At 29.7% G+C, this 19,246-nt stretch overlaps 2 protein-coding genes across 4 annotated transcripts; one reads left to right on the top strand and one right to left on the bottom strand.

Annotated features, from left to right (window-relative positions):
- The first annotated feature begins 6,804 nt into the window (after positions 1 to 6,804).
- Positions 6,805 to 12,464, top strand: LOC113862658 (thiol protease aleurain-like). 2 transcript variants are annotated; one of them, XM_027495766.1, is made up of 7 exons: positions 6,805 to 7,215; positions 8,584 to 8,699; positions 9,408 to 9,481; positions 9,701 to 9,965; positions 10,384 to 10,515; positions 10,745 to 10,880; positions 11,303 to 12,464. In XM_027495766.1, exons 1-7 carry the CDS (start codon positions 6,906 to 6,908, stop codon positions 11,338 to 11,340), a joined length of 1,071 nt encoding a protein of 356 aa, XP_027351567.1. In that variant the 5' UTR covers positions 6,805 to 6,905; the 3' UTR covers positions 11,341 to 12,464. The 2 variants fall into 2 exon arrangements, with proteins under 2 accessions (XP_027351567.1, XP_027351576.1); XM_027495775.1 differs by having other exon boundaries at positions 6,856 to 7,215; positions 10,745 to 10,877.
- A 2,380-nt stretch (positions 12,465 to 14,844) lies between these two features.
- Positions 14,845 to 19,178, bottom strand: LOC113850124 (pentatricopeptide repeat-containing protein At2g06000-like). 2 transcript variants are annotated; one of them, XM_027480503.1, is made up of 2 exons: positions 17,177 to 19,178; positions 14,845 to 15,970 (listed from the first exon to the last, which is right to left on the bottom strand). In XM_027480503.1, the coding sequence occupies exon 1, from the start codon at positions 19,017 to 19,019 to the stop codon at positions 17,364 to 17,366; it is 1,656 nt and encodes a 551-aa protein (XP_027336304.1). In that variant the 5' UTR covers positions 19,020 to 19,178; the 3' UTR covers positions 14,845 to 15,970; positions 17,177 to 17,363. The 2 variants fall into 2 exon arrangements, 1 of the variants encoding a protein (XP_027336304.1); XR_003502169.1 differs by lacking the exon at positions 17,177 to 19,178 and adding an exon at positions 16,402 to 16,477 and having other exon boundaries at positions 15,314 to 15,970.
- Between the last annotated feature and the right edge of the window lie 68 nt (positions 19,179 to 19,246).

The raw sequence follows: 19,246 nt of genomic DNA, 5'->3' as shown, positions 1-19,246 counted from the left end.
GTCTCTTTATATATATATTATTCCGTTACTTTTTAGTATTTTAATGCTTTTTTATTGCTTGACTTATTGCATTTTTTACACGTTTTCTACCTACCTTTAATGCAATCCTTAAACGTAGTTAATAATCACTTTAAGCACTTTCTGGAACAACTTACAAACCCACATCTGGAAAAAATGTTCTTTTATTAGCATGTGTGCGTGTATATATATATATATATATATATATATATATATATATATATAGAGAGAGAGAGAGAGAGAGAGAGAGATCATTATGCTTTAAATCATTGAAATTTCTAAGCTGATTTTAGATCGACACAATCAACTTTTCTGGCATACGTCTGAACATAAGTCAAGATTGCAAATAGTAATTGCTCCTTAATTCCATTTATAATGAGTGTCATTTTAGTAAAAAAAGAAAATTGTTTTTGAGATTTAGGTCATTTTAATATTTCAATAAAATGTTATTTTTTATTTTTATTTTACTCCAAATAAATAAAAAAATGTAGATATTTTTAATTATTGTGTAAATCATTTTTCAGTAAGGAACATTAGTTTTATAAGGCGAATTTGGCAGATTATTCTTTTAACTGACATATTTATTACTTTTTAAAATACTAGAGAAAAATAATTGGAGGGAATAATAATTTTCTAATTAATACTTAGCGTGTAATAATATTCTTTTAACAATAAGTTGGTACGTAAAGCGACAATAAGAAGGGGAAGACCAGTTAAGTTACAATCGTTATTCTTTTTATCACAACAAATCGTCAAATACAGGGTTAATTAAGCTTGGGAAGAAAAATTCAATCAAACAACAACCAATTTATTTTCTCAACTTCTCTATCAGATTTTACCAAACATTTAAAGCCCATTTTCAAGAAATTTAGTTTTGCCAGATTGACTTTTCTAACGTTTTGCTTTTGAAATTTATTGTGCCAAATCATTCCCCATTTTTCCTCGCCATACAAATCAACTAACTATACAAAATAAAACACGTAAAAACATAAACAAGACTAAAAGTAATTATTTTATATTTTATTGACAGCATGTTTAAAAATGATTAGATCTTAAAAATAAATAAATTTTATTTTAAAATTAATGAAAATAAGTTATTTCATGGAAACAAACTAAATCAAACTCGCTCCAACATTAAAAAAAAAAGTCTCCGAGAATAATGGCTGATTTCATCAACATTTGCACATTACCTATTTTTTTTTAATATTATTGACAAGTAAACCCTAACTACTGATTAATTAGACGTTGGTCAAAATTAAAATCACAAGTGTGGAACTGGGGACAACCCGTCTGGGGATTCCAGTTCTTCTAGATTAGATTAGAAAGTGATCTCCTAAGCCATTAACTACACGTGTGGTAATTATATTCTTTTTCTAAAATAAAAAATAAATTGGTAGAAAAATTAATAATAGTACACGTGATTATTTAAAATTAAACAATTGAATCACAAGTTCAACCACCAAGGACTCTAGCATCTCTCCAGCAAGGCACTAGTTATAGGGTCAACTCGTTTACACGTATCCCATGCGGGGTTAAGAGTGAATATTGATGGAGAATTACATGTCATTCGTTAAGCCTTCCTAATGCTCCTATGTGACTCTATGATTACATCATTCTATAACTTTATACTATTTTGTATGATAATATGAAAATATTTTACCTGTTGTGTGTATCACAGACTATACTTATTCTTTAAAAAAATGAAATAAAATTGTCCCTACGATGGATGATATTCATATTCACACAAGTTCGATAAATGTATCTTGCTTACACTATAGGCTGAAGAACTGTTTCCCTTTTTAACCTACTAAAAATGTGAATTTATGGCAAGTTGAGACAAATTTACGCATTGGATCTATTTTAAAAAATCAAATAATTAACACATTATTATCTATTTTTTTTAAAATAATTTTTACGTGAGTCAGCTTCTTAACCCACTCTGCTTTTTTCTCTTCTATCTTTTGCAAGGTGTTGCTCTAACCCACCCATAAACAGGCTAGGGTAATGTTTCTAACTCAGTTTTAAAAATGAAATGGGTTGAGTCAATCCAATTTTAAGCAAGCTTTAAGCGGACTAGACTAACCTACTTGAAAATGTTACAAAGGCATATATGGGCTTACTACATGTATTATTAATTTGTTGGAAAAATTCTACTTCCACAAAGATTGATTATGGAAATATACATACCAAAAAGAAAAAAAATTAATAGACACAAAAGATTTGTCATTGTGTTTGTTTGAAGGGAAGGAATGAAGGGGAGAGAACATTAGTATTATCATGTAATTTGTTAGAATCGTGAATTTCAAGATTTTGTGGTGATTTTTTTATTTATTTTTTGAACCCTAACAAATAATAACTTACAATTTCTACTTATGATTTCACCCATTTGATTACTAATCAAACAAAAAATTAATGATTTTTCATGTAATTTTCATTTGTTATTAAAAAAAATGAATAGTAAGACAAAAACAGTTTAAATTTTTCCACATAACTTCAATAATCATTAGTTAGACACATATATACTTTATTTTATAGTTTAATTTAAACATATATTTTAACTTATCTTTTTCTTCGTATAATGATTTCAACAATTCCTTACAATAGTAAATGTTAAAGAATACTCAATTTATGTTGCATGATGTCTATAAAATATCAAAAAAATTCCCCTTTAACAAAGTTAGGTTGCAAAATCATTCACAAATTATTCTAACAAAAGCTTACCTTCGTGTTTATGCAAAATACGAGTAAGTGTACCTAGCTATCGGCAAGTAATAAAAGAAATAAAAAAAATTGATAGATATCATCTCATGCGACTATGCATTATTACTAAGATTATTAACTTTCAATTATTTAAGTGAATCGAAATTAAAAAATTATTTAAAATAACATGAAAAAGAAAAAGAAATGTAATCAAGGCTAAGAGTAAAGAGCAAAAGAAAAAGAAAAGTATCTATAGCGGTCAAGTAAAGGGTGTTTGATTACACCTGCTTATTTAGCAAGGTTCATGTCTTGTTTCTTTTATCATTTATGTTTCTATTATATTTAATGATCATTAAATATTGATGAAAAAAAATCTTAATTTTATCTCAAATAGTCATGCAATGTAAAGAATTAGAAAAAACATTAATATCTAAAAATTTTGTTAATTCAATAAATGATTAATAATTTAAAATTAAGATTAATTTTAAAAATTTTAAATTAATTAAATTTTAACAACTATAGAAAACCTAACTAAATATATATATATATATATATATATATATATATATATATCCATAATAATATTAATTTCCTCTTATCATGAACTTTTAGATTAAAGCTTACATATTATCCTATTTATTTATTTACTTTATTTAAAAAAAAAAATACCCTAATCTTATCAAAATAAATTATAATTAAAAACAGTCACTTGCAAATAAATATATTTTCAGACATATGTTATCTAACTCATATTGTGCTTTGTCAAAATTTGATTTTAATATATTTTTAGTTTATATACTTGATATTAATTTTCAAGTTTTTGTAAAATGGTCTTTGCAAAAAAATCATTTTTTTTAAATTATCATTGTTGTTAGTAAATATTATAATATTATTATTGTTTAATGACTTTCACTACTATGAATGAACTAAGGTTTAACTAGTAAAATAGTTTTTGTGGATGTTTATAACCATGAAACCCCACTCATTTAGAATCAAAATTGTTTTCAACATTCTCACACGACTAATATAGAGCACCATTAATGTAATTCTATGAGTCATCGGATTACACATGTATATACTTTTGTACTTTCATTGTTTATGCTTAGAATAGTTTGTTTTAGACCTTGTATTTTGGTCATGGGCTCGGGAAGCCCATTGGGCTTTAGGATGACGTCTTTTGTATTTTTCTTTGGGCTTGTATTAGGCCATGTTTCAGGGCATGTATTCAACCCAAATTCCCATCCTCTTTCTTTTCCTTGTTTTAAGGCTCATTAGAGACCATTTTGGACCTTGAGTTAGCTTGCCTATATATAGGCTAAGCTCCTTTATAATTTTCAGATTTTTGATTCATTTGATGCATTTTTCAGCATAGTCTCCTCTTGAGTAAGTGGGTTTTCTTTAAATTTTCTCATTGAAAAATTTAGAACCATACTCTTATCATAAATTCATCCATGTGGTGAGTGTATTGGTGCTTATCTCCAATCTTGTAGAGTGGTGTGCTGCATTATAATTCCATTTCTTTACTTTTCACTTGTTTTTCCTTCTTATTTGGCGCTGGAGAAACTCTCCATACGTTTGCTCAAAATCGTGGCTGAAACATCTCTTAGACGATCCGCCTTTAATCATTCTTAAAGGAAGCTTCAAGGATCACATCAACCATAATAAAATTTATTTAAAAGCTAAAATTTGTTATGATTATTGTTCATATTAAAATACTCTTTATTTAGAATTTTACTACTTCTCTGTGTTATTCTCATCTTCACTTTGAGTATTCACAAATTATATTAGAATTTAAATTTGTTTCAATCTATTTGCAGAAAAGTTTAAATTCAATTCAATCCAATCAAAAGTGGTTTGGATTAGATTGAATAATCTATTTTTTATAATTTTTTTATTTAGTTAAAAAGTAATAAATAATAAATTTATTAGTTATTTTACATTAGTTTTAAATAAAGTTAATTTCTTATGCAAATTATTAAATTTATATAAAAAATTGATATAGAAGAGTAATTTTAAATTATTTTAAAAAGTATACCTATGTAATCATAAAATTAATAAGATATATCTCTAAAAAGTAATAATATGGTATAAATCTAAAAATAAAATCATAAAGAGTTAAGTTTTATAATTTTATTAATATATAATCTTAAAAGTATGAATGATATGTTAATTTTATATAAAATAAAATATAAATATGTAAATTAAGTTTAGATTGGATTAGACCGATTTTAATGTAGGATCCAAGATCCAATCTAATGTAATAAAAAAAAAGTTAATTTAAAGAATTTTAATTTATTTAATTTGTGTGATTTCTATTGAATTGAATCCACTTAGAATATGTTTGTCATTTTGGTTTCTTGTCAATCGATTATTGGTACGTGGTTTTGCGTGTTTATTTGGTTCGATGACTTAAAAACTATTAACCATGCTTATGCAGTTTGATTCAGTAAACATTTCAATATAATAGACAAAAAATTATAAAAGAAGAAGGATTAATACACATGGTGAAGTTAGTTATGCCATTAATAAAAGTTAATTAAAAGATGAAAATTATTGGTTAAACACAAAAATATTATATTATATTGATGACATTAAAAGGTCTACTAAAAATAAGGATTATTTTAAAAACTTTTTTTAAAAGAAATATATGCCGTCATTATTAATAATTTTACTCGAGATAATCGTGGCTTTCTAAAAGAATTATTTATTGGATCAAAGTTTCATCTATCAAGGCTCCTTGCAGTTCATGTGACAATTCATAATTGGTTATTATAAAGAAAATAATGTGACTCATCTATACAATATATTTTTTAGCAGAATCATAAAAAGTAAAGTAATTAATTATAAAGGCTACATGTATATATATATTACTTAAATAGTTATATTTCTTTTCATTTTTTTAAGCAGACAATAAAAAATTGTTTGTTTTTCTTTTTAAAGAAAAGGCTAGCATATATTCTTGATAATAGATTAAAAATTTGATTTTATTATTTCACTTGTGTTACTATTTTATTATTATTTCTAAAGTGCACTCCATGATTAAAATTCCACAATGGAGATTTTCAATGAACTTACTTCTGAAAAAGCGTCTCGATTCATTTATGCGAGGCTGTCATCTCACGTGGGACACCACACATTTGGACAAAAAAATTCTTTGGTTTTTTTTACATATTATTTGTTATTTAATGCATACAGATGTATAAGTAATCATATTTTATATATGATTATCCATATATTAAATAACATTTGAAATATTTATAATAGATAATATCCAAGTAAAAATCACTTTTATTTCAAACTTTTTAGCTCTAACATGACTGAACCAAAATACCAAAACACTCAAATTCTCATAAACGATATTATTATGCAAGATAATTTCACTAAACTATTTACAAACTAAGATTTAATATATTTGAAGCTCATATGATTTAGGAAATTAGACGTACATATGAGAAGAGTAAACCATATTAAGTATAGTTTCTTAAAAAAAGAAAAGTTAAATGAAGAGTACTAATCTTACAAACAATCATCCACTTATATCGATCTTATAATAAATTCTGTACAATTGATATTTTTGTATATATAAAATATATTACCAAATGTTCATTTCATTCACAGGGTAACCCAAATACAAAGTAGTTACAGCACGCGAGGGTTGATTTAGAATAATTTTTAACAATATATGTTCAATATATTTCTTCAAATTACTTGATATAATACTATTTAAAACAGAAAAAAACTAATTAATCATTTCTCAAAATTGGTAAAAAATGAAATAAGAATAAATTTATATATATATTAGTTTCTATGCATAATTAAGTCGTATAAATGTTCGAATCTGAGCCAAGCCTTTCAATTACTTGATATTTTAACATAACTAAATATTTATTTATTTATTTTAGCATGGAGTTGCTTGTACGACAAAAACGCAATAAGGAATCGTTACAATGGCTCGGGTCCCACAAGCAATGACTGCGAGTGCAAGAAAATATCTCCAATACCACGTCACGCAACACGTCATCACCTTTTTAAAATCACAACCACCAAAAATATTGTAAACAAAGAGCTTAGAAGGGTAGTTCGGTCATTTCAATTCCTGGGATAACCAATGCAATTGAATCATACAAATAGAACATAAGCACGGGGAAGATTCCACATCTGTGGGAGGAAAAAACAGAGTGGAAAACATGGAACGGTTGTCAGTGGTGTGGTGCTCGGTGGCGGTGCTATTGTGCGCCGTGGCAGGCGCATCGTGGTTGGAGGAGTCGAACCCAATCCGAATGGTGTCGGACGAGGTACGACAGGTGGAGGCTGAGGTGGTTGGGGTGATAGGGCGTTGCAGGCACGCGCTTTCGTTTGCGCGGTTCGTTCACAGGTTCGGGAAGAAGTACCGAAGCGACGAAGAGATGAAGCAGAGGTTCGAGATATTCTCAGAAAACCTAAGGTTCATTCGTTCAACCAACAAGAAGCGCTTGTCCTACACTCTCGCTGTTAATCGTACGTGTTCCTCTTCTTCTTCCTCTTTCAATCGTTGGATTTTGATATGGTTGTTAGGGATCTGAGTCCCATAGCAAATCATGCGTGTGAGCCACTCAAAGTGTTGACCTCTGCTTTTGAGTTTGACTCATCAACCCCCATGCTTTCGATGTAGAAAAGAGAGAGAGAGATAATATAGCATTTTTTTTTATTGTTTAGATAATGAAAGAAAAAATAATTATTTTTTGTCTGATTTTATTGAAAATAAGAAATAAAAAATGTCTTTGCCTTAATATTTTAATATTTTTTTAAACAGGGGATAGTAAATAAATCAACAAGCTTCTTATTTTCTTTTTACATAATTAGAGAAAAAAAAATCTGAAACTCGCATAATTTTTTTCTCATATATATATAATATTCCCTTATACTTATTTTCAAGCTAATAAAAACTCAGGATAAGTGCTCACTTTTTAATGAACAGATAGTAGGGTTTTTTTTTTTTTTTCATTTTCATAAGTTTCTTTTCGTTTACGAAAATAAGCTCAAAATAGATTATACGTGTTTCAAGACTAACATGATTACAGAAAAAAAAAATCAAAGTTTTTCAATATTTTCAGTACAAATTTTTAAAAATAAAATAAAAATTTTTATAATTAAAAACAAAAAGCTTTTTTTAATACCTAGTGACCTCTAATTTTGTTTTACTCTATGAAATGTATCATGAGCGCTTATCTTTCAAGAAAGACCCTTTTATATATATAAACATAATAAAAAACTTTTTTTTAATGGTAATATTTCTAATATTTTTAAAATAAAGAGAATATTCTATATCTTTTAATATGAAATAATTATTATTTTAATTTTACATTAAATATGTATAAAAATTGTGGTAATTATTGATTTATATTAAAAAATATATAAATATTTTTTAATTTTTAAAATATATGACAATCACCAATATAAATATATTTATCTTAGTAATTAATTTAAGAATAGTATAAAATAATCTATCAAGCTTATGGATACAGAAACAAACATCTTTATTTATCTAACAATCACTTTTCACATGATTAAAATTTCAAATAATAATAATATGATCTTAAAAGCCTGCTAATTTATTAAAGAGAAATTTAAAATGTTTTTTTATATATATTTTTGAGTTTAAGTTTCGTGAATTGTAATTGATTTTCTTAGAAAGAGGTAACCAATAAAAAAATTTGTTGATGATCATATTTTCCGATAGATTCTATAGTAATTATTGGTAAGACTTAAATAAAAGTTATATCTATTTATCACCAGAAAGTATCTTTTTAATAATTTTTATTATTTTATAAACGTTAGATAGAAAGAGTTAAATTTATTCTTAAAGTAATATATGTTATCAAACAGATTTGAGTGATTTGACTTGGGAAGAGTTCCAAAGACACAGATTAGGCGCTGCCCAAAATTGCTCTGCCACTCATAAGGGCAACCACAAGCTTACCGATGTTGTTCTTCCTCTCGAGGTATGATGCCAAGACCCTCTCTTTGTTACTCTTTTTTAAACTTCTACTTAATTGCATTCATCTTTGAAACAAATTGAAAAACGAAAATTATGTATACGATGGTATGTGACTAAAATAATGTAAAAAAATCTAATAATATACTCTTTATTATTTACTAAAAAAATACTAATTTAAAAGTAAAAAAGAATGTAACTCATATAATTTTTAGTTGTTTTTAATAAGTTTTAACTAATAACAAAAGTTGTGTTAGAAAGTGAAGTGATAGTATTACTTAAATAATATTACTTATATTCACCATCAAGTTTTTATTCATAATACATAGGGAGTGTGACAGTTAATTCATATAATATTAATTACTATCTAACAATGGTGTATTTCTTTCAGAATTTTAGAAAGTAATTATTTACTTTGTATAAATATATAAAAAGACATGTTACTAGTTTTAATTTTTATTTATATTTTAAAAATATTAAATATATTTATTTTTTATGTGATATTTTCTTTGTATAAATATAAAAAAAAATTAAGTTATTCCATAAGATAAATAATTCTACACGGATTAATGCAATTAAAATATTATATAAAAAATTAATAATTTTCTGTTTATATTTTTAAACACAATCTCATTAATCCTCTAATGATCGGAATATTTACTATATGGGTGACTTAAGATAATGTAATATTTGATTCCATATGCCATGTGTGCAGAAAGACTGGAGAAAAGAAGGAATAGTCAGCGCAGTCAAAGATCAAGGCGGCTGCGGATCATGCTGGACATTCAGGTTATTTTGGACCCTCAAGCTCATTTGGAAATTAATTCCTGAAATTTAATTTTGGAAAATAACTAATAACTTTTAGAATCTTATTTCTGGAAGATAAAAAAATTGGTGTGGTCAGAAAAATATCTTGTTGCAAAAAGAATTTTCCTTTTATTTTTGTAATGAATAAGGCACACTAACTTGTGATGGTTCTAACCATGATGTGATATGTGCAACATGCAGCACAACTGGGGCTTTAGAAGCAGCCTATGCACAGGCATTTGGAAAGAACATATCTCTTTCTGAGCAGCAGTTAGTGGATTGTGCTGGTCGTTTTAATAACTTTGGCTGTCATGGTGGATTGCCATCACAAGCCTTTGAGTACATTAAATACAATGGTGGACTTGAGACAGAGGAAGCATATCCCTACACTGCAAGAGATGGTGTCTGCAAGTTCTCAGCTGAAAATATTGCTGTTCAAGTTCTTAACTCTGTTAACATCACCTTGGTAATTAAACAGACCGATTTCTCTCATTTCCTCAAAATGAGTTTTCTAATATACTCCTCAACTGCATTTACATGAGAGTGTGTTTGGGTGAGCCATTGCAAATTTTCAATCAACTTGATTTTGTAGAATTGATTTTTCTTCAAAGTAAGTTTAAGGTAACATGATTTATTGTTGAAAACTTGTTTCCTCAAAAGTAAGTTTGTAGTAAAATTCAGTATAAAATTTTTAAATCAATGTAAAAATTACAATTTATCCTGTTGATTCCAACATTGGTTGGAAGATGAAATCAATTTTAGTCAAAAGTAACCGAACATTAAAATTTTAAGAAAATCACGTTACAATGAATTGAAGACAAATCCTTAAGATTTTAAAGTGCATCAAAGCATGCACCTAATATTGTCTTATGTTTGGAGTGCAGGGTGCTGAGGATGAGTTAAAACATGCAGTTGCACTTGTTAGGCCAGTTAGTGTGGCATTTGAGGTGGTGGATGGTTTCCGACACTACAAGAAAGGAGTATACACCAGTAACACTTGCGGTAGCACTTCCCAGGTGAGTTTCTATTAGGGATTTCATGGCATAGTCAAGTGTCCAATAAAAAATTCAAAACTAAATGGTTTGCTAGAAGCTTATGCTTTGATCTTTTGCCAATGCATCATACAAATATTAGCATCGCAAATGTTACTTAACAATTTGATGTGTTAAAAATGCTCAAGTTGCATACTTCTGCAATTCCATTTTGGTGATTGGAGAGTTGTCAAAATCTGAATTTGATTGGCAGGATGTGAATCATGCCGTTCTTGCTGTTGGGTATGGAGTGGAAGATGGTGTCCCATATTGGCTCATTAAAAATTCATGGGGAGAGGACTGGGGTGACAATGGCTACTTCAAGATGGAGATGGGAAAGAACATGTGTGGTAAGTATCAGTTAGAGCCCAATTCTCAATAACAAACTTTGCAAACCTCGCCTTAATACACATAAAAGTTAAAGGACAAACTATCATTGTCCTTTGTTAAAGAATCAAAAGTAAAATCTTTTAAAAATTATTATTAATGCACTTTCATTGTGTTTCCAACGTACCTCTAACATAATTTTTAATAAAAAAATTATTGATCAATATACTTAAAAACAATTGTCCTTTACTAGTTTGTTGATTGGCAAAGTTTAGTAAAGGGAAACAGGTTGTGAGAAGAATTTCAATTGAAATTTTCGTCTCTCTGATCTCTTAGGTGAAACTTGTTGCCTTCCTAGAGTTGTTGATAGAAAAGCTGAAATTCTTAATTTATAAATTTAATATGAATCAATTTGTAATATTGATTTTGCTGTGTATATTTTCAGGTGTTGCAACCTGTGCATCTTATCCTATTGTAGCCTAAATTGCATAAAATATGGTCCCCTGTGACAATCACCCTGCTCGTCATATTCCAGTATAGAAGATTAAAGATGGTCTTTGTATTGTGATTACTGTTCCATGTTGATATGATGTTGAAGATCAGTAAGAAGTTGCTATAAACCACGTACGAATATCATGGAGTAAAACGTTTGTTATTGAGACAAATATGATCATAAATCAGTTAGTTGTTAAATATTTGCAATTTATTTGTGCTCCCCGCTTTAATTAGCAAGTTAAAGATAGCATCCGATACTACTGCGCAATATATCTTACATTGTGAACACAGTCACAAGTAAATCAAACTTTGCTCAGATACTATCAATAGCCATTTTTCTTAAGATTTATCTTAGTTCGTGTAGTAAATGACCGCAACTTAAATGAACTAATTCTTAGTGCATTTAGGATGAAATTATTTATCTCATAAAATTATTTAGACAAACTAAGGGTGAGCAAAATGGTTGTACCGATCAAAAACTGAAAGAATCGAACAAAAATCAAGTGCATTGGATGGATAAGATCATGTTTCAGTTTTTCTAGTTAAAGAATTGTGTATGGATATAAGGTGGAGTTGGGATGACATAAATATTTTTTATCAGTATCTAAACTTGGTTGAGGTTCATACGAAAAAATTAGACACATTTATTTGTGTTATTTTTATCTAAAATTCTTCCATTATTAATATGATTATAAGATATAAAAGAAATATTTAAGATAAAAATTACTTGAAGAAGAATAATAATAAACATAAGTGCTTGGTCACTTGAAGAGTGATGCTAGTACAATTGAATTAGATTCCTTATCTATTATTTATTTAATTAATGTCTGATGTTTTAATAAATGGCAAGAGATTCCACTAACCACTAATAAGTCTTATCTGTGATAATTCAAGACCATTTTTCACTTTGGACCAAAATGATTAGAAAAATCAATTCTTTATTACTGTTTATTCTATTCACTCTTCTCCATTATTTTTCTTCCCCCTCTTCATCATCCATCCATTGCAACAGGAGGGGAGGGTCAATGTTGTGCATCACTCCATGCGAGATAGTCAACAGTAACAAAGAACAACCATCTTTACCGCATGCAGAGTCGAGATGATTCAGACCTCAGTTGTCAAAAATCCCAAAAAATAAAATAAAATGTGTATACACACAGGAGTAATTACCAGTAAGAACAAATTTATCCCATCTTAACTCATTGTTTACCTCAGTTGTCAAAATGGTTTATGTATACCCGGAAATTCAATCGTAACTTTCTATTTTTAAATAAAAAATTAGTAATTTATTTAATGTGTATCTAAAGACATATCGCATATAATAGTTCTAAATAAGTCAAACATGATTGTCAAAGTAGAGTATACATGTATTTTAGATTAAAAAAAACATATAATAAAATATTAATAATTATTAAGTTTCTATTAAAAATTATAGCATTTAATATTAGTAATATAACGACTCTTGTAATTCTATGTAATTTTTTTAAAAAAATTACTGTAAATAATGTTTTTATTGTTTATCTTTCCACATGCGTTTGTAAAACTGAAAGAATTAATGTATAAAGATAAGCATCGAATGGAAGTTAAAGATAGTCTAAGGTAACAGATCCTTATTGAAACTTGGATTGGGAATTGGAAAATTGTGCAGCCACCTTGAAGACACAATACCACTAACCTCTCTCACTATCTTCTCAATCACAAAGCAAAAAACTCAAGATCCTAATATGTGAAAGTATTTTGTTGAAATTAGTATTGACGATAAAAAAGAAAAGAAAAGTGTAAATGCAACTTTGCAAGGCACGAAGAAGATAATTAGGTTATGTGGCTAAGAATAAGACTACTCATATAGCCCATCATAGGGATAATTGTAAGTTAATTTATAAATATTAAAATGTAGGAAGTTTACTTACTAATGCAAAAGAAAATTTGATCCACATGCTAATAGTAAAGTTTTATCTGACTTGATTATTTCATGCGGTACTTCATTAACATTGTTAAGTAGGGTATTTAGAAAATACTAAAAAAATTTTAATGAAAAGAGTAACTTCATTATTAGAAATATTGTTAAAATTGATGTGATGAAAATTTACGAGTTCAAAAAAAATTAAAATTATAATTTATTCAAATTTCTATAAGAGAATGTTTAGTATCTGGTATTTTTTTACTTTTTTAAGAATGCCACTTTAAAAATTTCTTTACCCATGTTTAGTATAAGATATAAAAAAATATTCTCAGGAACGTGAAATTCTTAAGAAACTTGAATTATGAAGAAATTGAAATTTTCATTTTTCCACCCCAATAGGTGGATATTCTTAACTTAATCGAGAATTTAAAAATTTCAAATAAAAATACTTCCTTTTATCCTACTTCACTTTACCAATTCTAAATTATTTTTGTATTCTTCTCTTTATTTCACTAGTCTCTCTCACACTCTCTACTTTTTGATAAATATATGCTCTTATTTTTGGTAAATTAAGGATATTTTTGTAAAAGTAATAACATTTTTAGATACATTTTTTAATACTAAACATGGGAATAAGAGAAAATAAAAAGATTTCTAAAAAATTTATTTAGTAAATAAATACGGATAACAAATTATCCAAAAAACACATTTCCGAAAATCTCAAAGATTTCAGATATCAAACATTCCCTAAGAGTTAGCTTCACTTCTAATATTTGAAGTGTAAGAACCAATCACAGTTTATATCGTTAATTGCATCGTTATGTTGATTCAAATAACCTTCCCTCTCCCTTAGGGCCCAAGAACTACTGCTTAAGGTGTTGAAGTATTTCATTGACTAGTGCATTAAGAAAAAAGTTATTTACCTTTCACTTAAGATAATGTATCTTCAAATGATAACTTGCAATATATTTTTTAAAAATTAACATTGTCAAATAGTTTGTTGCTTATAGAATTTTTTTTCTCATGTCTTAGAGAACATTTGGTATCGTCAAATAGTTTGTGTTGATTTAGCATCGGCTTTTGAGTTCTAGAGAAGTATTGAAAACTTTTATAAGATGAAACGGTTGAAGTTTTCTTGTACAAACGGAATTAGTTACATAGTTGTACAAGTAAACACTATTCACAGAAATTTTTTTTATTTGTACAATTTAAAAATATTTTACTTTATGTAAAAAATTATTAATATAGCCTATATTTAATTTTAGATTATGATAACAAGGATGATGACAAAAGAAAGCTTATTTCAATTGAAAATACTAAACATTTTCAAGAAAGTTGAGACCACTTCATTTTAAAACTAGAGATATGGATGGAGATATTGCTTTTTTGCACATTAAACAATTATAATTTATACTCGAATGCTACCTTAATGAATGGATTGATGACATTGTTATGTTCTAAACTTGTTAGATGGACTGACGATGTTTTAAGTTGTAAAGTGTTTGAATTTATTTTAATTTATTGGATTGGAAAAGCTAAAATTTTTAAACACTTTAGACTGATTTTTCCTCTTTCTTTTTCCTTTTTGGATATCGAAACATGAATTGAGCCCTCATTTTCGATACGTGATCTATAGACTAATTTTTATGTTCAGTTCTCATTCTGCTTTCTTTTTCCTAGATAAAAATAATTAGTATCAAATATAAAAGACTGAAAAGAGTTGTATACACAAATAATTTTAGATCTTTTTTTTCCTTGCTATATGTTTATATTCTCGAAGTGTTGTACACACACCACTGCCCCTTCCAAGAATCCAGTGGGACATTATACATGTAACTTTTTTTTTCTTAGTTGGTATGCATTGCAGTATTTGCTTTTACAGTAGCAGTTTTTGCAGAATTTTATCCCCATCCGGAGCGCTCCTAAGTTCGAACCAAACACAACCATGAAACTTTATCCAAAGTAAAATTGATGACGTCATATAAATAAATTGACACCAACAAATTGTCATGTAATAAGAAATAAAGGTTTCTGTAACAACTTGAAGAGTTCCATTTAAATATTTGATCCATGTCCTTGAAGAATCCATAAAATTTCAAGTTAGCGGCCTACTAACATGATTCTCTTTTTATTTGATTTCTGACTAAAAAATTTAAATTAATAGAATTAACCAACTGCACAAAGCAAGATTTAAAATGGAAGCAGAGACTTCGAATTTAAGGACCAGCCTCCTTATAGCCAAAAATAAAATTCTCGGAAGACATGTGGTCCATGAACTATCATCCAAAATGTAGAGGATTTACCAAATCAGCCATACAAAAATGCTGATTCTTTTCTTTTTGAAAGAAACCTACTTTTCTTTTTACACAGAAATACAGTCTAAAAAGAATCAACAATTTCAGCACAAGGTCGAAACTCCTTGGAATCATGTGAACCAAAAAAGATTAATAGAAAACCATATTCGATGGATGAATTCAAATCCAACTGTCAGCCACATCAGCCAATGATAAATTGAACTGCAAGCATGAAATCTCGTCCAACATGACATACCTTAGCTTGTTACACATCATTGACATCCAGCATGCTTTAAGCTTTCTGACAACCAGGCTAAACTCATTGACTAACCCACATCCATGTCATGTTGAGGATGGGGAAGCATGAAACGGGGGCCTCTCCAGGTACTGCCAAAACCTAGGACATGCACTGTCTCTTAACCTGCAAGGCCATAAAAATCAAGGCTTCAAGGATTTGGGCAGCATCTATTACCCCGTGGAATTGGGAGTTCACACACACAATTTAAAATAGAAATGCCAGACCTACCAAAGGAAAAATATGCAACAAATTCCGCGTTAAGTAACTCATTAAATTGAAAAATCTTGGTGACCTTAAATTAGACCTTAGAAAATCCAGATTATATTATAAAGCATTAAACATGATTAACATTCAATTAGGGCGAATTTGAACCTATTTCCCCCCAGCATGTCATTATAATTTGAGGTAAAAAACCAAAAATATGAGAAAAGCATTCTCCATATTGATAGAAAATTTATTTTTTTTGCTCCAAATGCAGCGTGTATAATTTAAAGTTAAAAAAAAAAAAAAAACTGGTGGTCTCTTGTACTCATGCAGAAAAAGAAGTTACTAACTTAAACCTAGTAAGATAATTCAAATTCCATGAATAGACACAAAGGTCCTATGATATCACGGCCCTTGTGTTCCAAGGATCTTACCATGCAGAAGTCAAAGCCACCTATTCCAAAGAAAAAGCTAATTCGTACTATACGAAATAAATCCTTGACAAAAATGCATATAACCCTTCCAACGATAGGGTGCCAAAAATTCCCCTATGGCTCCCAACTCAGTTCACTAAACATTGCAGATGCATGTGTATAAAACAACCTGTAAGGAATCAGTACACAGTTTCAAGGTGTTGAGTTGTTGAGTTTTGTACCACAGGGATTTCTTCAATTGACCTGAAGTTAGAGAGGGTTCCCAGTATCTTTTGCCAAAATTTTCTACATGATCATGGACAAGGATAATCTTGAAAAATTTTATGAGAAAACCACCTCCCATCATGTAAGTTAACAACTATTGATCCTAAGAACACATGAATTCCTTTAGGTCCCTTTTCAAATATTGTCTCTACAAATCCTCACTAATAATCTTCCTATCTTCTTAAAACATACTTTATTTTACCATAAAATTTATAAAAAAAGAAATATCATTTTGTTCAATTCCATTCATGGTAGAATTCAACCTACTCTCAAGTAAATGCACCTTCATATGAACAAAGAAAATCAAATACTAGCACTACATTATTCGAAAACGAAATGAAAATAGAACCAATTTCACTTAAGAAGCAAATTTTCAAATTTGAAGAAAAATTAAAAAATGTATTCAACAAAATTATCTGGAAAATACCTAATTCCAGGTTCAGAAACAGAACAGCAGAATCTTGGAGGGAATCACAAAGCAAATGTAAATACTGATAATCTCCAAAAAAAATAGACACCCTGCCCAATGATAACATTCCTTTGTTCCACATGCACCCATTACATAAGGCATAATGGTAGAAGGCCATGTCTAACCACTGTTCTGCAATGGCACTTCAATAAACAGCAACAGGCATTTTTATATTTCTGCTTTCATGGTAAGATTTTTCTAAAGATGAAGTACCCGTGGTCAAGCTCTGACCAAGAGCTTTCTTGAAGCGGGCAGCTTCACCAGGCATTCCGGCCTTTAAAAGACAGGATCTTAAATTATTTACAGTGATTTCATCGGGAGCACAACTGACTGCCAGCATCTTATCAAAGACACCAATTGCTTCACGCATTCTCCCTTTCATACAATGCCCAATAATAAGAATTGTATATGTCAACTTATCAGGCTGGCACCTATTCCCCTCCATTTCTTCGACAATTTTATTAGCCTCATCAACATTGCCAGATTTGCAATATCCATCAATAACAGGATTATAAATAAATGGCCGTGGAACAACGCCACTCTGATTCAATAGTCTCAAAATGTCACGAGCTTCACGTAGTCTGTTATTATTGCATAGGCCACTAACGAGAACAGAGAACGTATACAAGCTTGCAGAAATATTTCTACCATTCATTTCACGCCACATTTCCATTGCGAGTTTCACCTGTCCAGCTCGAAAATATCCATTAATCAAGGAAGTGAAGGTAGCAACATCAGGAGGACAACCACAAAAAACCATCTTCTCATACATGGCCAGCGCAGAACCCATGTCCCCCAACTTACCAAAGCCATCAATAAGAGCATTAAAAGTAAATGTATTAGGCTCAATTCCACTCCTAACCATTTCATCAAAAAGCAAACTCCCTTCCTTCATCCTACTCAACTTGCAATAACCCAATATCACCGTCGTGTAACTAACAACATCAGGAGCCAACTCCCGCTTCAAACAAACTTCATTCAATAAACCTCTAGCTCTATCTACCTCACTAATTCGACACAGTCCATTCATAAGAGTATTATAACTGATTACATCCGGCAAACAACCAAAACTCCCTAAATTCTCAAGAAGCCTAAAAGCCTCATTAATTTCCCCGGCCCTGCACAACCCGCGCATCAAAATATTAACCGTGTGCGTCACCGGTCGATACTGCAACCTAACAAGGTCCCTAAACAGAACAATAGCATCACCTACTCTATTCTGTTTAATCAAAATGTTGAACAATTCATTATAAACAACAACATTGACTCCAACAACACCATTGCACTGAACATCAACAAGCAATTCCTTGGAAACATCAAACCGACCGGCGAGCGCATAGGACGAAACCAAAAACCCTAACAACCAATTATCAGGAACCTGCCCATCACACCTCATCCAATGATACACCAATTTGGCGGAATTGTGAAGATTGGATTCACAAAGAGACCTCAAGAGAAAACTGTAAGTCCAATAAGAGTGACTGTTAATGCGCAACTTGTCTCTGCTGAACTCGAAGAACTTGAAACCCAATATAGGAACGTTGAGCTTATTAACGACGTCGTAAACGAGCGAAGGGGTTAGGTGCTTACTGAAATAGCCGAAGAAGCGTTCGAGCGAGTTGGAGCGAACGAAGATGGTGCAAGTGATCTTGACGAACCAGGCTTCGGGCCTTCTGATCGAACCCATGGGCTCCCAAGCGATAACATCGGTTGAGTCGTTGGCTTCGGCGCAAATGCACCCGGTTCGGTTTTTAATTCTGCGGTTGGGGTCACGGTTCTCCATCGGAGCCACCAAATGCATGATGAGGCTCGAGCATCTTACACAAACGGTGAGGGCAGAATCGGAAACGGAATAAGAGATTGAAGTTAACGATTAAAAGGAGAACGAAGGAGACTGCGTTTCCGCAAGAGTAGCTTCCTCTGCGTTAGGATTTTGGCCTGTGGCGCCCACATCTGCACTAGAGACTTAGCAATCAATTTTAGTATTTTATTTTTTTATTTTTATATATAAATTACATTCACTTCTTT

The sequence above is a fragment of the Abrus precatorius genome, unplaced genomic scaffold, assembly GCF_003935025.1.
Source record: "Abrus precatorius isolate BTA unplaced genomic scaffold, Abrus_2018 Scaffold10, whole genome shotgun sequence".
Classification (NCBI taxonomy): Eukaryota; Viridiplantae; Streptophyta; class Magnoliopsida; order Fabales; family Fabaceae; genus Abrus; species Abrus precatorius.
This window is presented reverse-complemented; position numbering and strand designations above follow the sequence as displayed.

What these genes read in the sequence shown, in the direction of transcription:
- LOC113862658 (XM_027495766.1), top strand. Translation starts at nt 6,906, where the DNA reads ATGGAACGGTTGTCAGTGGTGTGGTGCTCGGTGGCGGTGCTATTGTGC. An exon ending in GGATCATGCTGGACATTCAG is followed by an intron (nt 9,482 to 9,700) that starts GTTATTTTGGAC and finishes TGCAACATGCAG; the next exon opens with CACAACTGGGGCTTTAGAAG. An exon ending in GATGGGAAAGAACATGTGTG is followed by an intron (nt 10,881 to 11,302) that starts GTAAGTATCAGT and finishes GTATATTTTCAG; the next exon opens with GTGTTGCAACCTGTGCATCT.
- LOC113850124 (XM_027480503.1), bottom strand. Translation starts at nt 19,019, where the DNA reads ATGCATTTGGTGGCTCCGATGGAGAACCGTGACCCCAACCGCAGAATT.